The sequence below is a fragment of the Bos taurus genome, chromosome 13 (assembly GCF_002263795.3).
Source record: "Bos taurus isolate L1 Dominette 01449 registration number 42190680 breed Hereford chromosome 13, ARS-UCD2.0, whole genome shotgun sequence".
Classification (NCBI taxonomy): Eukaryota; Metazoa; Chordata; class Mammalia; order Artiodactyla; family Bovidae; genus Bos; species Bos taurus.
Genome location: NC_037340.1, coordinates 32734821 through 32761657, shown reverse-complemented (window position 1 = coordinate 32761657; position 26837 = coordinate 32734821). Strand labels below are relative to the sequence as shown.

Here is a 26837-nt window from a genome sequence, read left to right as displayed (position 1 = left end):
TGTTACAACACTCTTTCTGTTTTATGTTTTATTTTGTTTTTTTTGCCCACAAGACATGTGCAATCTTAGCTCTCCAGTGAGGGATCGAACCTTGGTCCCCCGCACTGGACGGTGAAGTCTGAACTACCAGACTACCAGGGAAATCCCAATAATATGAGCTTCAAACTCCTAATTCTTTCCCAGTCACATAATCTACTTAGTCCATGAAGTAGATGATATACAGCCCAAACACCATTCTTTATTCTCAATATTAGAGATGATAAAGTCTCAATTTTAGAGGTGATAAAGTCTCCATAGGGGAAAAATATAAGAAAATAGATAAAGGTGGAAAGGTATAAAAAATTCCGTAAGAAAAGTCATTTGAATTATTCTCTTTGACTGCCTTGTATTAGATTAAAAAATAAACGTTTGGCAGTAATTAATCCTAAACCTCTATTTCCTGATGTTGATGCTTCAATTTCCATTACATCTGATTCCAAGAATAATGTATATATTTCTATGCAGAGGAATAAAAAGTGAGAGTGAAAAGTACAACGTGACCTACAAGAAAAAAAACTACCTCCGTTTTAACGAAGGACTAGCAGAGACAGATTTCTCCTTTGTACATATCAAATGTTAACTAATAGACCATGATTTTAGAACTCATAATAGCATTGAACTTTCATCCTGAAAGATGTACTTATGTTTGGAAAATAACAATCCACACAGCACACATGGAGGATGAATTTTCTGTCCAACGGAAGCATAAATCAAGGTTTTGTGAGCTGCATTTGATTTCTTCCTTTGGTGCTTTGCTAGCCCACTAAGCCTGGTTGCCAGGCAACCATGGCAGCTTTGCTGAATATAGATATTAACAGGTTTAGGTTACACTGAAAAACATGGAGTGAAAATGAGCACCAGACTTATCCTTCACCTGGAAATTTGGGGGGAAAGCCATCTTTTCAACTCAATATTTGAAATGAATGTATTTATTATCTTTGGTTACACTCCATTCTCTGAGATGGTCAGAGGAGTTCAATTCCTCATTGGAGAGAATACATTTTTGTCTACTGTCTATTTTTTTGTTTTTTATTTTTTAAGGTTACTACAGAATATTTTTTCCATTGGAGTATGACTGCTTTACAGTGTTATGTTGGTTTCTGCTGTACAGAAACATGAATCAGCTATAGTATACATATATCCCAGCCCTCTACATCGCCACAGAGCACCAAGCTGAGCTCCCTGAGATATACAGTGGCTTCCCACTAACTATTTTACACATGGTAGTATATATATATCAGTCCTAATCTCCCAGTTCACCTTACCGTTCCTGCATGCCCACATGTCCATTCCTCTACATCCGTGTCTCTATTCCTGCCCTGCAGATAGGTTCCTCTGTACCATTTTTCTAGTTTCCACATATATACATTAATATATGATATTTATTTTCCCCTTCTGACTCACTTCACTCTGTAAGACAGACTCTAATTCCCTGGTTCACTGCCATCGTGACTTGAAACTGTGTTTAGAAACACTGGTGGTTTTTCTCGAAAGTGAATGGATTACAGTCTCATTTTCATAAAATAGGAACATGTTTGTGACGTTTTATAGTGTCAAGACTCTCTCTCAGAGGTATCTGGAACCATCTGAGGCAAGCAGGATAGAGATCTCTCCCCTGTGGATCAGACTAGAAACACTGTCTTCATGAAGATAAATGACTAGTGCCCCCAAGGTCAAAGGCAGAGCTGGAGTGGCACCCAGATGTTGAGCCTGTCTCTAGAGGCAGTCCTCCGGCACAGCTCTCTACAGTATTTTTCCAGGATGGTTAAGAAAGCGGCAGAAAATGAAGACACTCGTGTGAACTGTCAAGTTTCTGAGGCTGCAGGTCTGGCTCTTATGGAGAGAGGCAAGCGTGTCATCTGAGACAGGTGGCACTGAAGTGTGTTTGTTCTTGACTTTTTTCCCTCCTTCTCTCAAATATTTTCACATCCTTGTTTTTTCTGCCTGTCCTCCCTCACAGCCTTTAGGGAAAAACAAAAAACAAAAATAAGCTCTGTCTGTTCCTTCATCTCCGGAAGTGACAGCAGTGGCCAACGAGGTGCTGAGCTGACTTCCTTTACTATGAGTCTGCCATGGGATCAAGGGTGCTGGAGAGACTCCGTGAAGTCTCAAAGTTTGAAGGACACCTGTTTACAGGTGTGGACCTATAACACAGCTGATGAAGAGAGCAGACTGCATCTGTGTAGCCAGACTGCAGGAGGCTGCAATCCACCTGCCAGTCTAGAAAAGTCTGCACACACCTGGTTCACGTTTAAAATGTTGCTTACATTTGAAAAATTAAGTGCGTTCTGTGCTTTCCACTATGGAAAATAGTATGGAAGTTCCTCAAAAGACTAAGAATAAAATTACCATATGATCCAGCAATTCTACTCCTGGGGCATATACCTGGACAAAACTAAAATTCAAAAAGATACACCCTATGTTCATAGCAGCACTTCTTACAATAGCCAGGAAATGGAAATAATTTAACTGTCCCTCAACAGATGTATGGATAAACAAGAAGACGTGGTACATATGCACAATGCAATACTACTCAGCCACAAAGAACAAAATCATGCCATTTGCAGCAACATGATGGGACTAATGATTGTTATACTAAGTAAAGTAAGTCAAAAAGAACAAACACCATATGACATCACTTACATGTGGAATCTAAAATGACGCAAAGCAACTTATCTATGAAACAGAAACAGACTCACAGACATAAAGGACTGGCTCATGGTTGCCAAGGGGGAGGGGATCAGAGGAGAGAAGGGCTGGGAGTTTGGGGTGAGCAGATGTTAACCACAGTGAAGTCCTACTGCATAGCACAGAGGACGACATTCAATATCCTGTGATGAACCATAATAGAAAAGAATATTTAAAAAAGAATAACTGAATGAATTTGCTGTACAGTAGAAATTAACACAACATTGTAAATCAAATAATTTAAAAAAATAAATAAAAATGTGTGCTTTCATTGTGGCTGCTTCTGGTTATGTGGAGCAAGCAGCTAGAAGATCGCTGTGGTAACAAAAGCCCCAGCAAACTACTCAGACCAATTCTGTAAGTTCCAGGGATCACTGTGACAATATCTCAGACCTCTAACTCCATTCTGATTCCTCTTGTGTCAGGTGGGGACGCCTGATACTGCTGATTTGGGGGAATCTATGTCAATGCCATCTCTTCCTTCTGCTTTGGTAAGTTGGGAGTATTTTTATTCCCAGTCTGTTTTTGTGGCCACGTTCACTTAAACAGAGCATAATTTGGGTTCTTTTCTTGGGCCCAGGGAAAGGCAAGATAGTCACATCCTTTCTCAGCAAAAGACCAAGGCTCAGTAAATCCACAGTGTGGAGCTTGATTCACCAGAGGAAGAGAAGGATGAAGTTTGTCACCCACCTTTGGCTGCTTCCCTTCACACGAGTAGAGGGAAGCCAGCTCATTTCAGTCTCCTGACGTGACTTGGGAAGTTCATAAAGATCATCTATGTAAGAGCGAAAAACGAGCAAACTGCTGAGATAAAAATACCAAACCTCCCTGGTGAGGCGAATACTGATATGTTTGCACTCCTGAACTCATGAGCCTCCTTTTATGAAAGGCGTGGGACCTTCCCCTGCATGTTGAGAGTCTCTATCTAACTTTTGCTTTTTTTTTTGGTAGGATGAAATTGAAATAGTGCTCTTTCCTCACTTACAGTCTCATTTTCTTGGATTAGCCTTATTCCTTAGGTGAAGTCCCTTCCTACTTTCCTCCTCAGAAAGAAGGGAGGAAATTTCTTTCTGAATAACCTCTTAATTTTTTCCCCAGAAGCCCTCATATCATTGCCGATGAAACAAACATAGAAATTCTGCTTGCATTTCAAACGTGTCAATTATTAATGACATAATGAACACCTAGAATTCTGAACTTTATTATAGTATGTTCTGCCAGTATGAATGACATAAATGCAAACTTCCTTTACACAAGAGTGAGGGTAATTCTAATGATCTTTTTTACTTTGCATGACCTTTGCCAACAAGGCTTAGTTTGGAACTTGGCTCAGAAGTAGCAGCGATGAGATTTCAGGGGCGTGGGGGGTCAACTCAGAGGCACACGTGTGAATACTTCAAGTGCGTTCAGAAAAGTTGAGGTTCTATCTATGGAAGAAGAAGCAGTGGCAGGGAACCAGACCAGAAATTTACATGGAGATCGGACTAGACTTGACATTCTCCAAGGTCAGGCTAAGAAATCTAGATTGGCACCTGAGGTAATTTCATGTAGAACAGCCAAGTAAAATCCTTGCCTAACTGCTCTTTCTTATGACATGACCCATCTCCTTCATGTATACTCCTTGCATTCTTAAGAGTGATCCTCACACCTTATGAGGTAAGTACACAGATCTTCATTTTGCAAGTAAAGAAAGTGATTCCTGAAGAAGTTAATTCACCTGCCCAAAGACACAGGTCTGATGCCTTCCTGTCTGACATCAGCTTAGTCTGTCTATCTGCATTTCCCTACTCACATTGACCTTCAAGCTTGCAGTTTCCCAGTCCTTCTCCCTAACCCCCTCCACCTTAATCATTCATTCATACTCTGTTGTAACAATGAGAGTGGTCATGTAATTCGTTGGCCAAACCAGAACACTTCTGAGGATGAAAGAAGACACTATTAATAATTGTGGGCCAACAGGTCTAATATGGGACTTCTGGTCACCCTAGGGTGAATGAATGCTTGAAACAGGATTAGCATTTATTTAGTAACTTAATTTGAAATCACTCACACTGGGATCTCTCCAGCTTTTTCTCTAAGAGTAGCATCCCTAACTTGCCTCCATTGAATTTCTCCATGGGGTCCTCCAAACCCCACACAGCAGTTTTCTCAGGGCAGAAGTAACCACTCCAATCTTATCACGTCCATGTACCTTCTATCTATATATAAGGAGGAGTCCCACAAAACAGTGGGACTGCAAGGGAATGTTTTCTCTGAAATGCTTGCTGATCAAGGTGGCTACTGCTCGCAGAGGCTGTTATTCCTAGCCAGCTTGCACAAAGGTCAGGACACTCAGAACAAAATCTCCCTACGGGGCACCAACTCAGATCCCTGTGAACAGATTGGGATTTGGTAACTCACTGCAAATTATGTCACCTCTTGATTTTAGGGAACCATTCCTCATTGGTCGTCTCATTCTTAGGCCCTCAAAGCCTCAGATGTGGCACTGAAGGTGAATGAGGATACAGACTGACATCTTCTCCCTGAAATGTCACACTTCTTATTCAGTCTGGATGTAGCATTCTCATTTAGATTTTGCATTATATCTTTCACGTAGGTGATTGTGTATACTCTCTCTGTTTTTTAACCTTCACCACAATAGAAAAAGGGGAAGGGACTTCCCTCGTGGTCCAGTGGTTGAGACTTTGCCTTCTAACATAGGGGGCCTGGGTTTGATGCCTGGTTGGGGAGCTAAGATTCCACATGCCTCTTGGCCAAAAAACCAAAACATAAAACAGAAACAATATTGTAACAAATTCAATAAAGACTTTAAAAATGGCCCACTTTAAAAAGAAAAAGGGGGAAGATTTCAGCAAAAATACTTAGTGACTTGTGGATAATTATTTGATTTTCCTCACCCTTCCTGATCCACCATTCTGTTGGCCTTCTGTCATGATCTTCAGACTCAGGAATACTCAGGCAGAGAGGCTACCCCAAGGGGAAACATGTTTGGAGCCAGGGTGAACCTCTGCATGTGAGGATGGTGCACTGCACTCGAAATGGAGCTGAACCTCTCCCTCACTCCCAGATTGTCTCCAGAAGGACCAGGGATGTCCTCCCAGCAAATGTGAAGAGAAAGTTTCACCAGTTGGAAGTTCATTTTGTCTATACCTAAGGCTCAAACCCACGGGAAAGAAGCCAGAGGAACAAGCAGGAGAGTCTTTGGCTCATCCAACCCCTGCTTCCAGACTTCTCAGTTGTCTTCTTTGTGAAAGGAGTCAGTTGAGTTCAGAAATGTTTAACTCTAGCTGTGGATGGTGAGGAATCTGTAAAGGATTTGATCTGACAGAGAATTGATGAAGATCTGGGTTTAGGGGCACTTGTTGACTAGGAGAAGTGTTTGGAATGGATTAGAGAAGGGAAAATTTGGAAGTTAGCCCTCAATATGAAGACTGCTACAGGTAAGGGTCTAGCAGAGACAAGATAAGAAATCCCTGGAACTTCTCTGGTGGTCCAGTGGCTAAGACTCTGTGCTCCCAATGCAGAGGGCCCAGGTTCAATTCCTGATCAGGGAACTATTAATAGATCCTATATACTACAACTAAGAGCTCACATATTGTAATTAAAGATCCTGCATGCCACAACTAGGAGCTGGTGTAGCCAAATAAATAAATACTAAAAAAGAAATCCCTGAATTAGTGCTATACCAGTGGGACTGGAAAGCAAGGGACAGAGGAAAGGAGCAAACTGGAATTGAACACATTGTTTGTAAGAGTGAGCACTATGATTAGCACCTAATATAAGTGCTAATATTAGGAGTATTTTAAAAATACTCCTATGGAAAAAGCTTTATTATCCCCATTTCATAGATGAATACACTAAACCTTGGTGGTTATAACTTGTCCAAGATCTCACAGTTAGTGTGAGAACCAGATTCAAACTCAGAATGTCTCTGAAGCCTGTATTTTCTCCATTTTTGGAATACTGTCAACAAGGCATGTTGGTGATGTTGGTGCATGAGAGAATATGATGTCATCAGAAACAGAAATATACAAACACACACCACAGAATGTTGCTCAGTCATGAAAAAGAATGAAGTAATTATTTGCAGCAACATGGTTAGACCTGGAGATTATCATACTGAGTAAAGTAAGCCAGGGAAAGTATTAGAATTTCAGCTTCAGCATCAGTCCTTCCAATGAAGGATTTTCTTTTGTAGATTGGTTCATTTGCTCATTTGTTGTATTTTAGACATATATGCCTAAATAATATAATGATTGTCTAAATAATATGATATGATAGAAATTATATCTAAATATATGTATAATTATAATTATAAAAGATATAATTATATCTAAATTATATATTATGTCTAAATAACATGAGAGAAATTATATGTCTAAATAATATGATACCTGGCTTACTTCACTTAGTATTAGAATCTCTAGGTCCAACCATGTTGCTGCAAACATTATTTCGTTCTTTTTCACAGCTGAGTAACATTCTAGTGTGTGTGTGTTTCTCATTTCTGTTCCTGGTGATATGAAGAGTCAACTCATTGGAAAGACCCTCATGCTGGGAAAGATTGATGGCAGGAGGAGAAGGGGGCGACAGAGGATGAGACGGTCGGATGGCATCACCGACTCAATGGATGGAAGTTTGAAGAAGCTCCAGGAGATGGTGAAGGACAGGGAAGCCTGGCGCGCTGCAGTCCATGGAGTTGCAAAGAGTCAGACATGACTGACTGAACTGAACAAAAGAAAAACAGACTCACAGACATAGAGAAAGACTTGTGGTTGCCAAGCGGGAGGGGCAGGGATGGGAAGATGGAGAGTTTGGGATTAGCAGATGCGAACTGTTAGAAGCAGGATGAGTACACAAGGCCCTACTATATAGCTCAGGGAACTACATTCAGCATCCTGAGACAAACCATAATGGAAAAGACTCGGAAAAGAACACAAATGTGTAACTGAGTCATCTTGCTAAATGGCAGAAAGTAACATAGCATTATGAATCAATTATATTAAAAAAATATGAATCAGGAAAGCAGGGGAAAGGCTTAGTTTGGAGACAGTGAATGACAGCTCCCTTTAAATATATGAGAGCTCTCTAAGTTAGAGAACTATGGTTATCTTTAAAATATGGTTATTTTTAATATTAAAAACATAATTAACAGTAGCAGGCTTCATAAGATACACAGCTTTTAGTGCTCCATGACTCACTCTATAAAGTAACGTACATCAGTATTTACCAAGCCCAGACAGAGTCCTTTTATCGAGTAAAAAAAAAAAATACTCATTGGAAGAAGAAATAGCTGTCCTCACATATGAATTTCTGGAAGAATCTTAACAGCTGTCAGCAAAAGTAAACAATTTATCTGATCAGACACCCTGTCACCAGACACCCTGATTTCCTATCAATTGTGAGTGAAGTTGAAAAAATTAAAATCGTCACAAGTACTGGAAACAAGTTTAGTAAACCTTCCAACATACTTCAACAAGGAAAGAGAGGAGAGCAAATAAGAGGGAAATACTATTTCTGATGACACTGGTATATGTTCAGAGCAGGAACAGATAAAATTAGATATTTTCAGAAACTGTTATTGTCTGAAACCAATAATCTGGATGCTGCAGTGAAACGTATATATCAAATGAAGCACAATCGTGAGAGGTAAGTCAGCTTTCGAGTCATCAAGATATCTACAGTGACCTGCAGATATCTACAGTGACCTACAGATATCTACAGTGATCAGGGAGGTTAAAAGCGAGAGGAACAGTGATTCTTGACAATATGAGAGTGACATCCACATGGAAATAAGCTGAAACATCTACGGAGCCAATAACCAAAGAAAGGTGATGGATTCCTCCCCTGGAGGACACCTCTTCAACTTCAGAAATGAGCAAGTGTGCAGAGTGTATTGAGTTTTAATGTTAGTCTTTTAGACAATTTCTAATAACACAAATTTTATAATAGAATAACACACCCATAATAATGCATTTGCTAGAAGTATCTTTAGAAAGCAGACCTAAAGTTCTGAGTTCTTATTTAATCTCAAGCACTTGGTTAAATGAGAGCAATTTCTTTATATTCTTTATTTTTTAAATGAATTCTATTAGTTTATTATGGCACATAATCAAAACTGGAAAAACAACTAATAAAATACACTATATGCAGAGAGCAATTATTTTATATAAGACCACAGATTTGGAATAACAAACGGCTCAGTATGAGTGATTTCAGATCTTGAGGATTAAAAGTATAGCAAGGCAGTCTGCACAGTGACAGGACATGAAGTGGGATCTGTTATTTTTATATTTTGAGGGTGAAATGACTTTTCAACAAAGTAGATCAGTCTGACATAAAGTCAGATCTATACAACCTTAAGGCGTCCCTACAGCTTTTAGGAACAAATGTCCACAAGACCATGTCCTGTCCCCCACTCTGCCAAACAGATCTTTGGAAGAGTTTTTTATGGTCCAAGAATTCACAGAGATTCCATGATAAAGTTTTGGATTGCATACCTGTCCTCACAAAAAGTAAAAATTGCTCTTGGAAAAGCTGTGTTCCTTAAATCTGGATCCTTACTCCCCAATTCCCTGGCTCAATCCATTAACATTACTTTAAAATTTATTCTCATTTCTGTTATGTCAAAGTTACATTACACTCGTTGGTGAGACTGTCTCAATTACTTTAAAAAATAAGAAAGTTCTCGATTCTTAAGGGTCATGGGTAGAGCATGAGTGTGTCATGATGACCCGTCCTCTCTCTGTCCTTGCTGCTATCACCTTGCTGATTGTACAGGTGCCTAGGTGTACTGTTCTGTGAAGCCTTTACATACCATCTCTCCAGGGACTGGAAGGGAAGGATGTCAGTGTGCCTTGGAATTCATAGGGAAACAATTACATAGACAGACAAATGCATACAGAGACCCAAGGAAATTTCAAGAAGGTAACCATAGTCCAGCCACACTGGCCATCTTGTCACTCCTCACATGCTCCAGTCTTTGCACCTTGCACCTGACATCTTTGCTGGAGATGCTCAATTACTGTTTCCCCTGTGACTGACTCTGCTACCTTCTTCAGTGGGTAGCCATTCCCTTCTCCAGTGGATCTTCCCAACCCAGGAATCGAACCAGGGTCTCCACATCGCAGGCGGATTCTTTACCAGCTGATCTACCAGGGAAGCCCTAGCTTAAATAGCTGGACCAACCAACATGCAACACCCTCTTCCACTGATCAGCAATTTCTAACCCATTTCTTGCTTGACTTTTTTACTGAAGTATATAATGTTAATTTCTACTGTGCAGCCAAGTGATTTATATTCCTATTTAGTGGTTCTTTGTATACTTTTTTCCTTTATGGTTTATCCCAGTTCAATAGTTCGCTGTGCTACACAGTAGGATCTTGTTGTTTAGCCATCCTATACATATCCTAATTTGCATCTGCTAACCTCAAACTCCCAATTCATTTCTTCCCATTCCCACATCTCCCTTGGAAACCAGAAACCTATTCTGTACATCTGTGAGTCTGTTACTGTTTTGTAGATAAGTTCATGTCTCTTGCTTGACTGTATTCTATCTCACGCATTACTCATATATCTCCTGTTTCCCTTTACTAGAATTTCAGCTCTTTGAGGACACAGATTTTCAAGTACCTTACTCGCTACTGTTGACTCAGTGCTGAGACTATCATAAAAGAAGCAATTGATAAACATCTGTTGAATGATTGTTGAACGCTTATACAGAGGACTTGCTAATTCTCACTGCATCTCAGAGAAATAATAGGTAGTTACTATGCACTTGTTTAGGGCTTCCCTGGTGGTTCAGTGGTAAAGAATTTGCCTGCCAAAGCAGGAAACACAGGTTCAGTCCCTGGGTTGGGAAGATCCATTGGAGAAGGAAATGGCAACCCACTTCAGTACTCTTGCCTGGGAAATTCCATGGACAGGTAAGTCTGGCGGACTGCAGTCCATGGGGTAGCAGAAGAGTTGGACGTGATTCAGTGATGGAGCACACATCCTCTTGTTCATCTTACAGCCAGGAAACCTCTCAGGCATGTTTAAACAGACACCTAGACCAGATACCACGATATTGGAAAAGAAAAGTGGTGTTTCACCCTGAGCTTGGGCTTCCCTTATGGCTCAGCTGGTAAAGAATCCACCTGCAATGCAGGAGACCTGGGTTTGTCCCTGGGTTGAGAAGATCCCCTGGAGAAGGGAAAGGCTACCCACTCCAGTATTCTGACCTGGAGAATTCCATGAACTGTATAGTCAGTCCATGGGGTTGCAAAGAGTCGGACACAACTGAGTGACTATCACTTTCACCCTGAGCTTGTGATTTTCAGCAATACGTATTTGCATTTATCACTTTGAGCCAAGTATGTCTAAGGAATTCTCTAGAGCAACAGTCCCCAAGCTTCCTGGCACCAGCACGCTGTTTCATGGAAGAAATTTTTCCATGGATCAGGAATGGGTGGTTTGGGGAAGATTCAAGCACATTACATTTATTATGTACTTTATTTCTATTATTATTACATCAGCTCCAGCTCACACCATCAGGCATCGGATCCTAGAGGCTGGGGACCCCTGCTCTAGAGGAACCAGGGATGGAGAGATGCATGACCTATTCTCACCATCACAAAGTTCACGATGTGGTCTGAGACATGATGAATTATTTTATTCTCTTCTTGAATTCGAGTCTAAACAAATGTTTAAATGAAAACTGGCAATGGCAAAGGCAGGTATATCGGGTACATTTCACCGTACCTAATAGTCAAAGGACTCAGAGAAATGTCATTCACCACCTAAAACAACCACAACTGATTGAAACAGAAGTGATGGCCAACATTTGAAACTGTCTCTCTACACCCTCTATTACAAATAAAGGCATTCTATAATATTCAGAAACATTGATTATTCATTCCTTGAACAGAAAACACACACCTCCCAAATGACAGTATTCTCTGTAATGTCACACTCATAAAATTTGTAAACTTTGCTTTCGACAAACTCTGCTACAGAGACTTGTGTCACCAAATACAACAAACCAGGAACAGTCTATTCTAACCTAAGAAAATACAAGTATTCTGACTCTATGAGAAGAACTGCTTCTAAACTTCTAGCCAGGGACTTGAACTTTTAAAAAAATATTAGCATAATTGAGTCTGAAGGGAACCTAACCCAACAGTGGTCTAAGCTTTTGAAATGTTTCAAGTTTTGTCCTCCTGGCAGAAATACTCTGTTAAGCAGGCACTGCTTTGGGAGAATTAATCTTTTAGGAGGATTACGCAGATGAAGGAGGGGATATACTTCTGAAATTACTCCTTTCTTCGGTGTTTATGTACCAGGAGAAAGTGGCAGACGCCCCTATGGGCACTGGAATTGGCCATTGGAGCCATCTGAACAGAGAGGGAATGAAAACTCACTGGTCCTTGAGTTTTCTCTCTTGATTATACTGTGAAGGGGGGCAAGGAGAAGGATAAAAAAGCCACAAAAGCAATAATATCAAGATAAGAAATATTCATTTTTAATTGGGATATTACAGTTGCTTTACAATATTGTGTTAATTTCTAGTGTACAATGAGTGAATCCACTATACGTATATTAATTTTTAATAATGAATAACCTGGAAAAGTTTGTAAACTTTTGGAGATAATTTTGGGAGCTGTGTTTTAAACTAAGACACATGTCTTTGTTAAATATTCTAAAGAATATCCATAATAGAAAAAAATCATAATCACTGTTTTCAGACCAATTGTACTATGTCATAAAATGTAAAAAAAAAAAAAAAAACCCAATTAGTGAATTTCAAGTTAAGGTACTACAAATGATTTTTTAACCAAAAAGATGGAATCCTTTCTTTTTCTGAGTTAAGCAAACTGTAATCATAATCAGATATGTCAAATTCTGTGACAAGTATGGTTGGGTTGTAGGTGTGAGCAGCAGCTAAAACACTGGTGTAAGAGACACAGTTCATCTGTGAGAACTTGTGAAGTAGAGTAGAAGGGAGAGTAGAAGGGAATCCATTTGTTAATTTTAATGCATCAAGCTCAGGAAATCGGACAGCCAGGGAACTATAGTCATTCTTTTTTAGAAGTTTTCAGACTATTCTCATTATTTTGAGCTCAATCTAGTTTATATTTTTGGTAGGAAACTAATTTGAAACAACATTAAGGAGTCAAATTTGATTAGGATTAACATACTGTTATTCCTGGAATGTTAACCTTTCACTATATATGTACATTATGGATTAACAGAAATTAGTCAGAATGAAATTGAGAAATACCTATTTCTATCTTGTTTCTAACACAAAAGGAACAATTTCCCCCAATACTGTAAACTCTACATGTGCTACCTTTAAAATTTGACTTAATGCCCCTCCATAATATTGACACTCTCTTTATCGAACCTAAAGAATTCTGGGATTAAAAACATCTTAAATTCATAAATTTGGATTCATAAATTTTAAGTTCTGGGTGTAGATGCGACTATGAGGCAACTTAAAAATGCCAAAACAAGTAAAGAGTTTATGTCCTATAGTTTATATTTTAGCAAGTACACCATCAAGCTTTTGCCAAAGGCTGTCTAACATGTAGAAAGATCTTCCTGTGATTTTCTAAGGCAAATACTTTCTCCCAAACACGAAACCCCTAGATGTCTTTTAAGTTCTCAAAGTATTTCTGTTTTAGATATATTTTGAAGAGAGAGGAAATCATTGTCTACTTACCCAAGAGACATTTTTACCCTTAGGTGTCTTTAGCATGGCAACATGCAGGGCTGAGGTGGCCAACAGCAATTTCACCAACATGGACAATCCAGGGAAGTAGATTTCAAAAGTCTCTGTTACCCAAATGCAAAAAGTTCCCTGGTTTGCCAGACACAGATATCATAAGTAAAAATAAAGATCACCTTCAGGGAGCCCATTTTTCTTCTCAGGGCTAAGCATGTAAACACGCACATCACAGATCACTGCTCTAATTACCCAGTCTATGAAGGCAGGCGCTGCTGCATAAGGGTCTTCTCTATGTCCACAAAATGGACAAAATCCAGAGTGCAGTATCCCCTTAAAAAACACAACTTGATTCCAGGTGGAAACGCCCAAAAGCACAGAAGAATTCTTCCTTCGCTGCTAAAGTGCAACTCCCAAGGACTCCCCAAGAGTGAACAAAAGGTTGGCCGCGCTGGCTGACAGTTACTTAGCAAGAAAAAGAGGGAAAGCAAGTTGAATTTAGGAGACTTTGTAGGTTAGCTGCTGGCGGCATCCATTTTAAGAGGCGCCTGACTCCAGGGCTGCCCGGGAGGATAAAGAGAAAGCGGAGCTCAGTTTCAATAAATAATACATAGTCTCAGGTACAGTCTGTGCCTGGTGGGACCTTCTGCTCAGCCTCAGCCAGGAGAGATCGCTCTGCGCAGCCCGGAGCCTCCCTGTGCACCTGTTGTTGGTGAGGCGGCTCGGTGCGAGGCTGGTCTCCTAACGACCAGGAGCGTTTGTTTATAAGAGAAGAAAAAGAGAAGCCCCAAGAGGGGGGCAAATGAGAAGCCCCAGATGCAAGAGCAAGGCTGGAAATCAGTGCTGGTCCCCTCCCCTCGCTTCTGCGCCCTTGTGTCCCGTTTCTTTTTACCTCCTGTCAATCTAGATTAACTAAGCAGATCCAGGCTAAATTTTGCTACTACCAGTAGTGATTAGTTTGAGTTGGCGAAATCGGATTATACAGGCGGGCCTCTGCCTTCTCCCCCAGGCAAGCCATACCAAGCGACTGGAAAGCTGCTGTCCTCCTCACCGGACTGGAACATTCTGGAAGGTTCTGCCAGGGGAACTAGCTCACAGGAGAAAAGTTGGCTACCTGAGGCTGCTCAGATACAAACAGAGCAGGGTGAAACCAGCCATTTCACTCTGTACTTTGGTTTTCTTCCAAATTCTAATGTTCTCTCTGATGGAAAGTTAAATTAGTACAGGAAAAAAAAAAAAGCGTAGCATTTTTCCATTTCATCAAAAATTTTATTCCTGATGCTAGATTTCTAATTTTTTTTTAAAATAGTTAAGCTACAAAGGTTTACTCTATAGCACAGGCAACTATAGTCAATATATTGTAATAATCTATAATGGAAAATAATTTCAAAAACAACATATGTGTATATGTATAACTGAATCGCCTTGCTGTGCACCTGAAACATTTTAAGCATACCTCAGTAAAATATATATATTTAGAAAAAAATACTTTATTCCTGGCAGGGTAACTACCTTGATGGAGATATGGAGGTCATGGGAGTCCATGGAAGGGGCTTTGCTGGAAGTCACTTTTCTTGAGCATCTATTATATGCAGGAATGGCATGAAGGAATTTATATAGTCTCATGCCAAATAATCCTGGAAATAAGTGTATTACTTTAAAGAGGAAGAAATTAAGATTTAGAGATGTTAAATCCCTTTCCACAAAGATATGTTGAGCCGAAGCAACACTGTTTAAATTCCTCTCTCTGTGAAATCAAATGGCATCTGGATTTTTTCCTCTGGATCTTTTCCAATATATTATTCTATATATTTTAGAATTAAAATGTTTCTTCCTCACAGTTTTATCGAGATATAATTGGGATACAACACTGAAGAAGTTTTAAGACATACAGCATAGTGATTTAACTTACATATACCATGAAATGATGCCCACAGTGACTTTAGTGGACACCCATCGTCTCACATAGATACAAAATTAAAGAAATAGAAAAAAAGTTTTTCCTTGTAAAGAAAACTCAAGGGAAACGAAAGCAAAAGTAAACTCTGTGTATGCATGTGTATTCTAAGGACCATATGTTGCTCTTAAGTGTCTAAGAATTCTCTGGAATTATGGTTCTTACTCATTTTGAAAATAACGATGCTATAGGGCTCCTCATAAGAAATACTTTGGGTCAAATTTTTGTAAAGTACAAAATAGCTCAAGTGGGTCTATACAGTTACCCACACAAATATCAGTGCAGCAAGCCAAGGGCCTGCCTGGGACTCTGTGCTAGACCTTCAATAGGTATGTCAATAATAATTGCTGACATTTATTGAAAACGTGCTAAGTATGTTATCTTTTTGATCTTACTCAAAACAACTACCTTATGAAGTGGATTTCAAATGATTTTGGTTGAGTTAGTATAAATCAATAACAAATTTTTAAAAACTCTGATTTCCAATTAAAATGATAGATATGAGCTAAAAAATCTCCCCCATTTAAAATCTGAAGAAAAATTAAAACAGACACAGGAGTAGAGATACAAGGATTTTTTAGATGAAAATTTTCCCTGCAAGTCTGTGTGTGTGTGTGTAAATCTCATTTGTCTTATGATGCTAGAACTCCTTAAGGACTTAGTACAGGTCTACTATATTTTTTCTCTTCAGGGAAACGGTACTCATGGTTGCTCAATAGCTGTTGTTGACTAATTAGTTGCTGTTCCATTATGAATTTTAAAATGGTCCTTTGAATATAATGTTCTGTTACAATTTTTTTTTTACAATACAATACTATCAAGAAAGAGATAAAGCAATGTGAAACTTAGTGTTTTGACTAAAACATAAATGCTGCTGCTGCTGCTAAGTCACTTCAGTCGTGTCCGACTCTGTGCGACCCCATAGATGGCTGCCCACCAGGCTCTGCCATCCCTGGGATTCTCCAGGCAAAAACACTGGAGTGGGTTGCCATTTCCTTCTCCAGTGCATGAAAGTGAAGAGTGAAAGTGAAGTTGCTCAGTCGTGTCTGACTCTTCACAACCCCATGGACTGCAGCCTACCAGGCTCCTCCGTGCGTGGGATTTTCCAGGCAAGAGTGCTGGGGTGGGTTGCCATTGCCTTCTCCAAACATAAATGCTAGGGATTACTATTTAGATGTGTGTTTTTAGAGTTTATATTTCCTAAAACTCATAAAGGGATGTTCAGCACAAGTTGAGTGTTGGAGAAGGAAGTTGTAGAAAAGTAAGACCAGACCATGTAACTCCAGACATTTAATTTCAGATCCAACTAGAAATATTTGATTTCAAACTACAACTAACCTTTTGTTCTTTTGCATCGTCATGGTCTGATGTTGTTATGGGTTGAATTATATTTCCCTAAAAAGATATGGTTAGGTTCTACCCGCCCCCCCATACTTCACAATATGACCTTATTTGAGAATAAGGTCTTTACAGAGGTAATCAAGTTAAAACACGGTCATTAGGGTAGGCCCTAATCCAAAATGACTGCTGTCCTTACAGAAAAGGGAAATTTGAACATAGAGATAGACATGCATGGAGGGAAGATGATGGATGACGTGCAGGAAGAAGACAGTCATGTGACTGAAGCAATGCATCTCCAAGCCAAAAAATGCCAAAAACGCTAGCAAACACCAAAGACTAGAAGACGCAAAGAGTCTTCTTCGGAACCATCAGAGAAAGCATGGCCTGCAGACATGTGGATTTCAAACTTGTAGGTTCTAGAACTATGAGTCCATATATTTCTTACTGTTTTAAAATGCCCAGGTTTTGGCACTTACAGAAGGCCTAGCAAACTAATGTTGATGTCAATTCAATAATCCTTCCTTTTTTTTTCTTTTCAGTGACTCTCTGGAGTGTTCCAAGCTTCATTTATTAATTTCCCTACAAAACCCTAAAGGTAAGAATGTCAGAATATTTAAAACTTGAATTTTAAAGTATACCTATATTATTTTACCCAGTTGACTTCAATTTTCACTTAATTTGTAGATTATCTACACATTTCACATAGTAAGTCTCCTTAACCTACGGTCCTTAGATCGCAAGGAGCCTATGAGTAGAATTTAGGAAGTTCAACACCTTGAATGGAAAAATTAACATCTTATTTTCAATAATAAACTTCAGACAAAAATTTGGCATTTCTTTCAATTACGAATGTCAGCAAAAAACCATAGTAGTGGTGGCAGTACCTCTGACGCCAGCAATAGAAATCACAGATATTTTCATATCAGATTATAATTACTCCAGATATCTGGAAGTATGTCTGTCTTCTAGTTTATAATATACATGCTGAGTTATTTAGGGGAAACCTGCAATTTGCTTTGTAATTTACACCGACATGTGTAAAAACATTAGGATGTTTTGATGATGCAAGGCTGGCTGGCTGGTTAGATAGACATGTGATAAAACAAGTATATTAAATGTTAATGGGAGAATCTAGAGAGAGTACATAAGTATTCTCAGTAGAATCATCACTATTATTATTTAATATGTAAAAATAAGTCATATTACCATATTAAAGATTTGGTTTTTAATATATTTTGAAAAGTATATCATTATATGATTAGTTTCCCTTGTAATTCTACAAATTTCATATTACACACTTGAAAGTACTGTTACAAGAAATAATTCTTAGGGATTTACCAGACTACAAAAGGGTCCAAGGCACACTCAAGGATTTCATCTATTTAGCCAACAGGCTATGAGAAGGTGTTGTCATCACTTAGACCACCCTAATTATCAGAAAAATGCAAGTCAAAATTACAAGTAGAACTACCATATGATCCAGAAATCCTACTCCGGGGCATATATCCAGATAAAACTATAATTCAAAATAGATAGATGCATCCCAGTACTCATTGGAGCACTATACACAATGGCCAAGACATGGAAGCAACCTAAATGTCCGCTGACAGATGAATGGATAAAGACGACGTGCTACACACACAATGGAGTATTATTCAGCCATTTAAAAGAATGAAATAATGCCACTGCAGCAACATGGATGGACCTGAAGATTATCATCCTAAGTGAAAGTCAGACAAAGACAAATATCATATGATATCACTTCTATGTGAAATCTTTAAAAAATGATACAACTGAACTTTTTCACAAAACAGATTCACAGACTTAAATGAACTCATGGTTATCAAAGGGGAAAGATGGGGGGAGGGATAAACTGGGAATTGGGATTAACACATACATACTCTCATATTTAAAATAGATAACCAGTGAGGCCCTACTGTATAGCACAGGCAACTCTGCTCAGTATACTGTAATCACCAAAACAGGAAAAGAATTTGAAAAAAGGATACATGTATATGCATAATTGAATCTCTTTGCTGTACACTTGAATCTTACCCAACATTATTAATCAACTATACTCCAATATAAAATAAAAATTAAAAGAAAATGAGAATAAGGTATCACCTCACACCAGTCAGAATGACCATCATTAAAAAATCTATAAATAATAAATACTGAAAAGGATGTGGAGAAAAGAAAACACTCTTACATTGTTGATGGGAATGTAATTGGTGCTTCCACTACGGAAGACAATATGGAAGTTCCTCAAAAAACTAGTAGTAAAGTTGCCACATGATCCAGCAATCCCACTCCTGGGTATATATCCAGACAAAGCTACAGTTCAAAAGACACATGCCCTGCTATGTTCACTATTTACAATAGCCAAGAAAGGGAAACAACTTAACATCCATTGACAGATGAATGGAAAAAGAAGATGTGGTTCATGTATACAGTGGAATACTGCTGCTGCTAAGTCGCTTCAGTCGTGTCCGACTCTGTGTGACCCCAGAGATGACAGCCCACCAGGCTCCCCCGTCCCTGGGATTCTCCAGGCAAGAACACTGGAGTGGGTTGCCATTTCCTTCTCCAATGCGTGAAAGTGAAAATCGAAAGTGCAGTCGCTCAGTCGTGTCCGACTCTTACTGACCCCATGGACTGCAGCCTACCAGGCTCCTCCGTCCATGGGATTTTCCAGGCAAGAGTATTGGAGTGGGGTGCCATTGCCTTCTCCACAGTGGAATGCTACCCAGCCATAAAAAAAGAATGAAACAATGCCATTTGCAGTGCCATTAATGAACCCAGAGATTTTTATATCAAGTAAGTCAGAAAGAGAAGGACAAACACCACATGACATTGCTCACCCGCAGAATCTAAAATATGACACAAACGCACATATCTACGAAACAGAAACACACTCACAGACACAGAGAACAGACTTGGGGAGTGCCAAGGGGAAGGTGAAGTGAGGGAGGGGTGAACTGGGAGTTTGGGGTTAGCAGATGCAAACTGTTATATATAGAATGGATAAACACAGGGAGTTATATTCAATATGCTGTGGAGTGGAGCTCCACTCTTTTCCATTCATAATGGAAAAGAATATGAAAAAATTATATGTATAACTGAGTCACTTTGCTATATAGCAGAAATTAACACAATGCTGCAAATCAACTACATTTCAATGAAAAAAGAATTTCATCTGTAAAAGTATCAGGAGGAAACTGATAAACAACATTACTCCACAAAGCTATTTCAACAACATTACTCCACAAAGGAAAAAAGAAAAGCATGTCTTTAAACTGTCTTATAACAACCATGTGCTCAAGTAAAATTCTGATATCTGATAAATAATTGATTTATAATCTGTGCTAGGTAACTACTGATGTTACATACAATATTCCAAAACTTAATGGCTTAAGTAACAATTAATTAATATTCTCTCTCAAGGTTCTGTGGGGTCATTGGGCTCAGCGGAGGGGTTTCCATTTGGGGACTCCAATGCGGTTATGGTTGGATGGTTGCTGAGGCTGAGTCATCTGAAGGCTTGACTGGGGTGGACATCCCAGATGGCTTACTCATATGCCTAGCAGATGACACTGGCCATCTGTTGGGACCTCAGCTGGGGCCGGTGACCACAGCAAAACGTGTGACCTCTGCATGTGGCTACAGTGTCTCCTGGCATGCCATGTAGGTTCCAAGAGACAGTGTCCCATGACAAAGCATTCCAAGATACCCCAGGGGGAGATGCAAAGGTTCTTTCTTGACCTTAAAAATCACACAGCATTACTTAAATCATAGTTTACTTGTCAGGACTGAGTCACAGGACCAGTCCAGATTCAGAGGGAAAGGACAGTACAAGGGTGTGAGTACTGGCCACGTGGCTCTTGTGGAGGGCAGAGGGGCACCTGTAGACACCAGCTACAACACATCCCAAACCACCACACACAGCTGGGTGAGGACCTGGGCATGTAAACCTGGATTTGATGGGATTTCTGCTAGTCATGCTTATCCGTGTCTCCAACATAGCTAATTATCTAGCTAATTATTTCTCAAAGAGTCCCAAATGAATTCCTTTCCTGGTGAATTTCTTATTTTGGCCCTGGGTGGTAAAAATGGGGCCAAATATGTGATTTAGTACTCCCTAGTTCTCCATTATCTCTAAAATTCAATCATTCTCATTTAATTCCTTCAGTAAGAGAGATCTTTCTTGAAAACAAGAGATTAGTGGGGCTTTTTTTTTAAGTCTTTGTACCCTTTCCATTTCAAAGATCAAGCATACTGCCAAGAACACAGAAGTGCCCTCAAAATGATCAAGCAATTTTCATCATCAGTAAATTAAGATGTTCAAAGGTCTCGTGGCCTTTGGAAGCTTTGGAGGAATACAATAGAAGTAATTATCAATATGAACTCACAACCCATCTCAATTCCCATGCCAACTCTCCTGGATTAATTTCTAGGGAGAGAATGGGAGAAGTTTTTATTTCTTGTCATGGCTTAGCATTTTCCTTTCAGGCATATGTTTGCAATAAAGGATTTGAGTTTTATTGTGCCCAACCAGGTATATCCCATAGATGGAAGATACTCCAGCAGATGAATCTCTTAACTGACCTTTTAGTAGAATTTTAATGAGCAGAAACAGATAAACTGTGTTTAACAAGTTAGACCTGTGTGTTAACAAGTTAGACTAAAGAAAAAAATGCTTAAAAATAAATTCCTGGTCCAGTTAATACAGGTCTTTCAGGGTCTGTACTTCCCCAAAGATTCCTGCTAAGAATTCTACAAAACATGATCTCATTGAGTTAATGAGTCTTCTTAATAACCTATATGACAGGGACTGTTACCCTTTTCATTTACAGGAAATTACAAATGACCACTGGAGCACCCAAATCTGACCTTGTATGGTCTGATGCCAACATCTGTCTGGTTGGTTGGTCCATCTTTCTGTTACAATAAGAACAGCTGACCAGTACTGCCACCCACTGAGATCTGAGACAGATTTGTTGTATCCCATTCTCTTAACCCACCTCTGATTTTAGCCATGGCTGCCATTTACTCTGAGTCCTACTTCAAGCCCAAGCCAGGCAACTTCCCACTCTATTCAACTCATCAATTCTACCAACATCTGCTCAGTCCACCAGCCTGCCCAGAAGTTGGGGGTGGGGACTCACTGCCTCTAGAGTCAGCTGAATGAACAGAGGACAGGAGCTGGTGAACACATGTTCCTGACTGCCATCAGCCTGAGAGTGACAATTCTGGGAGGTTTTGGTACAGTTCTCAGGGAAGCTGGTGGAATCTAGTCCCCTTTGCCCACAACCTTGATAATGATCTGTAAAAATGTTCTTAAATTTATTTTTGGCTGCACTGGGTCTTCGCTGCTGCCTACAGGCTTCAGTAGTTGCAGAGTGTGGGCTTAGCTGCTCCACAGCATGTGGGATCTTCCGTGACCAGGGATGGAACCTTTGTTCCCTTCATTAGCAGGTAGATTATTAACCATTGGATCACCAGGGAAGGCTGATAATGACCTTTAATATTGGTTTTCCTCATTCCTTATCTCCCAGAGACCACCAGCCCAATAGATTGCGTACACTGAATCCTTGTCTCAGACTCTGCTTTGGGGAAACAAGATATGTTATTACATGTATCCACTGGAATTAGTGGAGAGAATGGAACAGAAGTTCCAAATCTGTGAGTGTTTCTTCAGTGAATTCACTAAGTGAGCCCCTCCTGAAAGAGGTTTTTGGAGATGACTGAGTAGCTGTAGCTTTCACATACAGGCCCTTTAGTAATCTTATTAGACAGTGATCCCCTTGAGAGTAAGTGCTTTGACTTTCAGAGTCATTTCTCACATTGCACCCCAGTGGCTGCCTGGCATTTAATAGATGCTCAGTTAGCACAGGCTGACAAGTAAGTGGTTCTCCCTCTTGAAAGTATTACCACTTTATGTCCTATTCTGTTAAAAATGCAAGCAGTATCTTCTGTAGCATATCCTCCATAGGCAGTTTTCTCTTATTAAGCAGTGCTTTTTCCTAAACTCCAGCTACCCAACACTGATGAGTATTACTTCATAAGGACACATCTACCATCTAACAATCAGACTCAAGCATGGCAGAAAGAGCTAAGACTTGGAGTCAGACCAGGGTTGAATTCCGACACCTGCATTTACAAAATATGGAAACTAGCACAAAGTAATTAACTATATTGGACCTGTGTCCTTATCCACAAAGACTCCAGTTATACCAACGCCACAGAGTTTTTGTGAGCGTTTTATGAAATTACGTGTAAAGCATGTTGAATAGTGTAAAGCACACAATGGTTCAGTGCCCGAGATCTACCTGCTCCAGGGTTCTTGCTTGGTTTTCATGATGTATTTATTGTGTGATCAATATATAAAGCTGTTTGAGTCTTAGATTTCTCTATTGTAAAGGAAGGCTAATATTAATAACTTTCATATCTACCTAATGTGGCCGAAGCCAACATCAAATAAAATCATGCATGTGAAAGTTACTTGAGATTTGCAAAAGTGATGACAGGCAATGGAGGAAGTGGGGGTGACGCTGCCATACACAGCAGTACAGACTGTGCACTGCACAAAGGCCCTTCAAAATTAATAACTGACTCAATCATTCAACATAAACCTGAGTCTATTCAAAACAAATCTATGTGTACACATGTTTTTTGAGTGAGGCCAGTTAGCAATATATATATTTACTTTTAATTATGTTGAATACTATAATGAATAAATTTATGGACTACTGAAACATACAAGTTATAAAAACTTGGCTCTGATGATTTGAAACAGCTGTCAGAATTGTTTTGTTTAGCTCAAGTCAGGGCTTTTAGTATCACACCAAGGACTTTGAAGAGCTCTGTATTTAGTTTAGATCAATCTGAGTGTTTTTTCCAATGTTTAATTTTTAATTAAATAGGAAATTTTGTCACTTACAAATAGATACCCAACTATTGCATAAGAATCTCAGTTGCATTCATATTTTGTATATCTGGGAAAAAATCATTTGGAAAGGCAATAAAAGCCAACCAGAATTATGATATTTTTACCATTTATTTATTTATCCCAGCATGTTCTAAGCATATTTTTGTGCCATTGGCCATGTCTTTCCAATCTGAATATTACTAGTAAGTTGCCTAACATTCTGTCAATAGGTCATGAGACTTATGAAAAATTGGTCGTCCTGTGATGACTTATCGGCTAAATCCTGACCTTTTGTGGATGACAAATTCTTCAAGGGCAAGAACCATATTCATCATTTTAATATATACTACTATGACATATTATATACAAAAAATGTTGGCTGAAATGATAATACAAGTGTCTGCCAAGTGAACTTCAAAGACACATCCCAGCAGAGCATGCCGCAGAGAGGGCAAGGAAATGACAAATGTCATAAGACAATGACTTTTCAAGCAAGGGGCTAACCACAGCTTCCTGCCCCCTTGAAGGGCCTCATCAATAATGTTGTGTCATTCAGTAATAGTTGCAAAGCCATTTTCTTGCTCTTTCTGACTAAACAATGGAGAGAAGGGAAGAAGTGGCAATTAGGAAGAGTCAGGGAGGGGCTGTCTGAACTTCTTCCAGGAAGAACAGAACTGTTTGTTTGTACCAGCCCTGGGACAGCTTTCAAAAACACAGCTAAGGCCATTCAGATTTCATTAATTTGGCCAACCAACTCAGTTAAAATGTCCTCAATAAGAAAAAAGGTGAAGGAATGGCTACAGTGAGAATTCATGAGCTTTGCAAGCATCCTCCATTTTAACCCAAATTTAACAGAAAAATTTTTAATTAAGAATTTCCAGAAGCAATTAACCCAAAATATGTTGTGAAAAGCAGAGTGACTATCTTTGGCTACCTTAACCATTTTCTATCCTTTATTATAAATGCAATTCCATTTAAGTAAACCATGACTGGGGACTTCCCTGGTGGCCCAGCGGTTAAGATTTCACCTTCCACTGCAGGGTCCTTGTGAATTTGATCCCTGGTCGGGGCGTTAAGATCCCACATGCCTCGCAGCCAAAAAAAACCGAAATAGTTTTTTAAAAAAGCAAACAATATTGTAACAAATTCAATAAAGACTTTTAAAATGGTCCACATTAAAAAATCTTAAAAATAAATAAACCATGTTTTATGAGTAAAAATAAAAGAAGCTAGGATCACCCTCTTTATATTTCTTTTCTCCCTTCTGCCAACAGCCACCATTGCTCAGACTTTTATCCTCTTACTACGTCATCTTGAGAATATCTGAGAGTGTGGTCCTCCCGACTTTCCCCATCTGAATCCAACTGTCTAAGCTGCCAAACTGTCTAAGCTTGAGTGCCTCTGTTCACATCAGGGTAAATTTACAATGGATAAGATAGCTTCTTATTTCTTCCCACATCAAGTCGTAATCCAAATCCTGCCTCTCTTTGGTTGCATGTGTAGCACTTCTATGATTAGGCTTGAAATTAATCTAAGCAGCGACTGTCATATTAAGAACAATCATTTCCTTCTAATTAGATATGTGAATACACAAATCTTTACATTTGCCAGAAAATATCTATTTCTGAACAGGACTCAGGCTACGCACTTAGATCCAGGATTTGCGCCAAAACTTATGCATAAATAGCCACATTATAACTGGTTATAGGAAACTGGTTCCCAGACAAATGCCCACAGAAGATCTGTCTAAATGAGGATAACAGTTTGGGGATTCAAAAACAGTAAGATTTTTTTCATTGGAAGAGATGTTGTTTTAGTCTATGTTATATACTATTAGTGTCATACACTATTAATCACTATAATTATATAATACAATGCAAATTATATGAGTACTATAATTATATATGTACACTATTAATTACTATAAATACTATTAATATAAATTCCTTGAGGAAAGGGATTATTTGATTTATCTTTATGTGCCCCATAAATAACAGAATCTGGTAGGTGCTAGGCACTAGATAAATATTGAACAAATGAATAAACCTAAACATAAAGCTAAAAATTAAATGTTTAATTTTATAGTGCATGAGATACCACACTTTAATTATCACCTGTTTTATGAACTGCTATATATACATTTCATCTCTCCCTTATATAATACATCCTTATGTAAGTTTATGCTAAGATTTGGCATTCACTCTTGTCTCCTTGGTTGATTATGTTTTTTCCTTGCTTTGTTTGGTTGAAAAGGGCAGAGATCACTAAAGCCCCTGCTGTGCCCCCAAGAGGTGGGGTCTTGATTAAAGGATACATATTTGTAGGAACTCAGAAAAGCTGAACAATGGGCAGAGATCACTAAAGCCCCCACCATGCCCCCAAGAGGTGGGGTCTTGATTAAAGGATACATATTTGTAGGAACTCAGAAAAGCTGAACAATCAGACTTTCAGAAAGGCTAGGAGCCATTTCACATCTTCAAACTCATGCCTCCAGACACACACACACACACACACACTTTTCATCACATAGCTTCTGTCTCCTTATATTACTGGGTTTACCAAAATGTTTGAGTTGTTCATGTTATGGAAAAACTCAAATGAACTTTTTGGCCAACCCAATACTTATACTCAAAATGTTGGCTTGGCCCTGAGTCCAAATGACTATGACTCTCATGCACAACAATTTTTCAGCTCTTGCTTCCAATGCTAACTGAATCTGTGTCTTCCCCACTCAAATTTCTAAGCCAAACTTTTATCTTGATCCAACACATTTTGGCTGCCCATTGGGGTGGGGTGGGAGAGAGTATAGTTCACGTGGGTCACAGAGGGCTGCCCTGTGGCAGGAACAATGAGTTCAGCAATTTCACAACATCAAAGGCTACAGGCTGGCAAGGATGTGATTGACATTTCTAATAAGCTGACATAATTATTCACTTCTTTATATTGTTCGTGACTTCCCTGGTGGTTCAGACGGTAAAGCATCTGCCTACAATGCGGGAGACCTACGTTCTATCCCTGAGTCGAGAAGATCCCCTGGAGAAGGAAATGGCAACCCACTCCAGCATTCTTGCCTAGAAAATCCCACAGACAGAGGAGCCTAGTAGGCTACAGACCATGGAGTTGCAAAGAGTTGGACATAACTGAGCAACTTCACTTTCACTGTCTTTCACTTTATATTG

At 39.2% G+C, this 26837-nt stretch overlaps 1 protein-coding gene across 6 annotated transcripts in view; it reads right to left on the bottom strand.

The window, feature by feature from the left end:
- The window catches only part of CACNB2 (calcium voltage-gated channel auxiliary subunit beta 2), a 425950-nt gene that overhangs the window by 232869 nt on the left and 166244 nt on the right, over positions 1–26837 (bottom strand). Inside the window, exon 1 of one of the 6 annotated variants that reach the window (XM_010811102.4) lies at positions 13430–14193. Coding sequence (XP_010809404.1) covers positions 13430–13510 — 81 coding nt within the window. The 5' untranslated portion in view covers positions 13511–14193. 6 annotated transcript variants of the gene reach the window in all.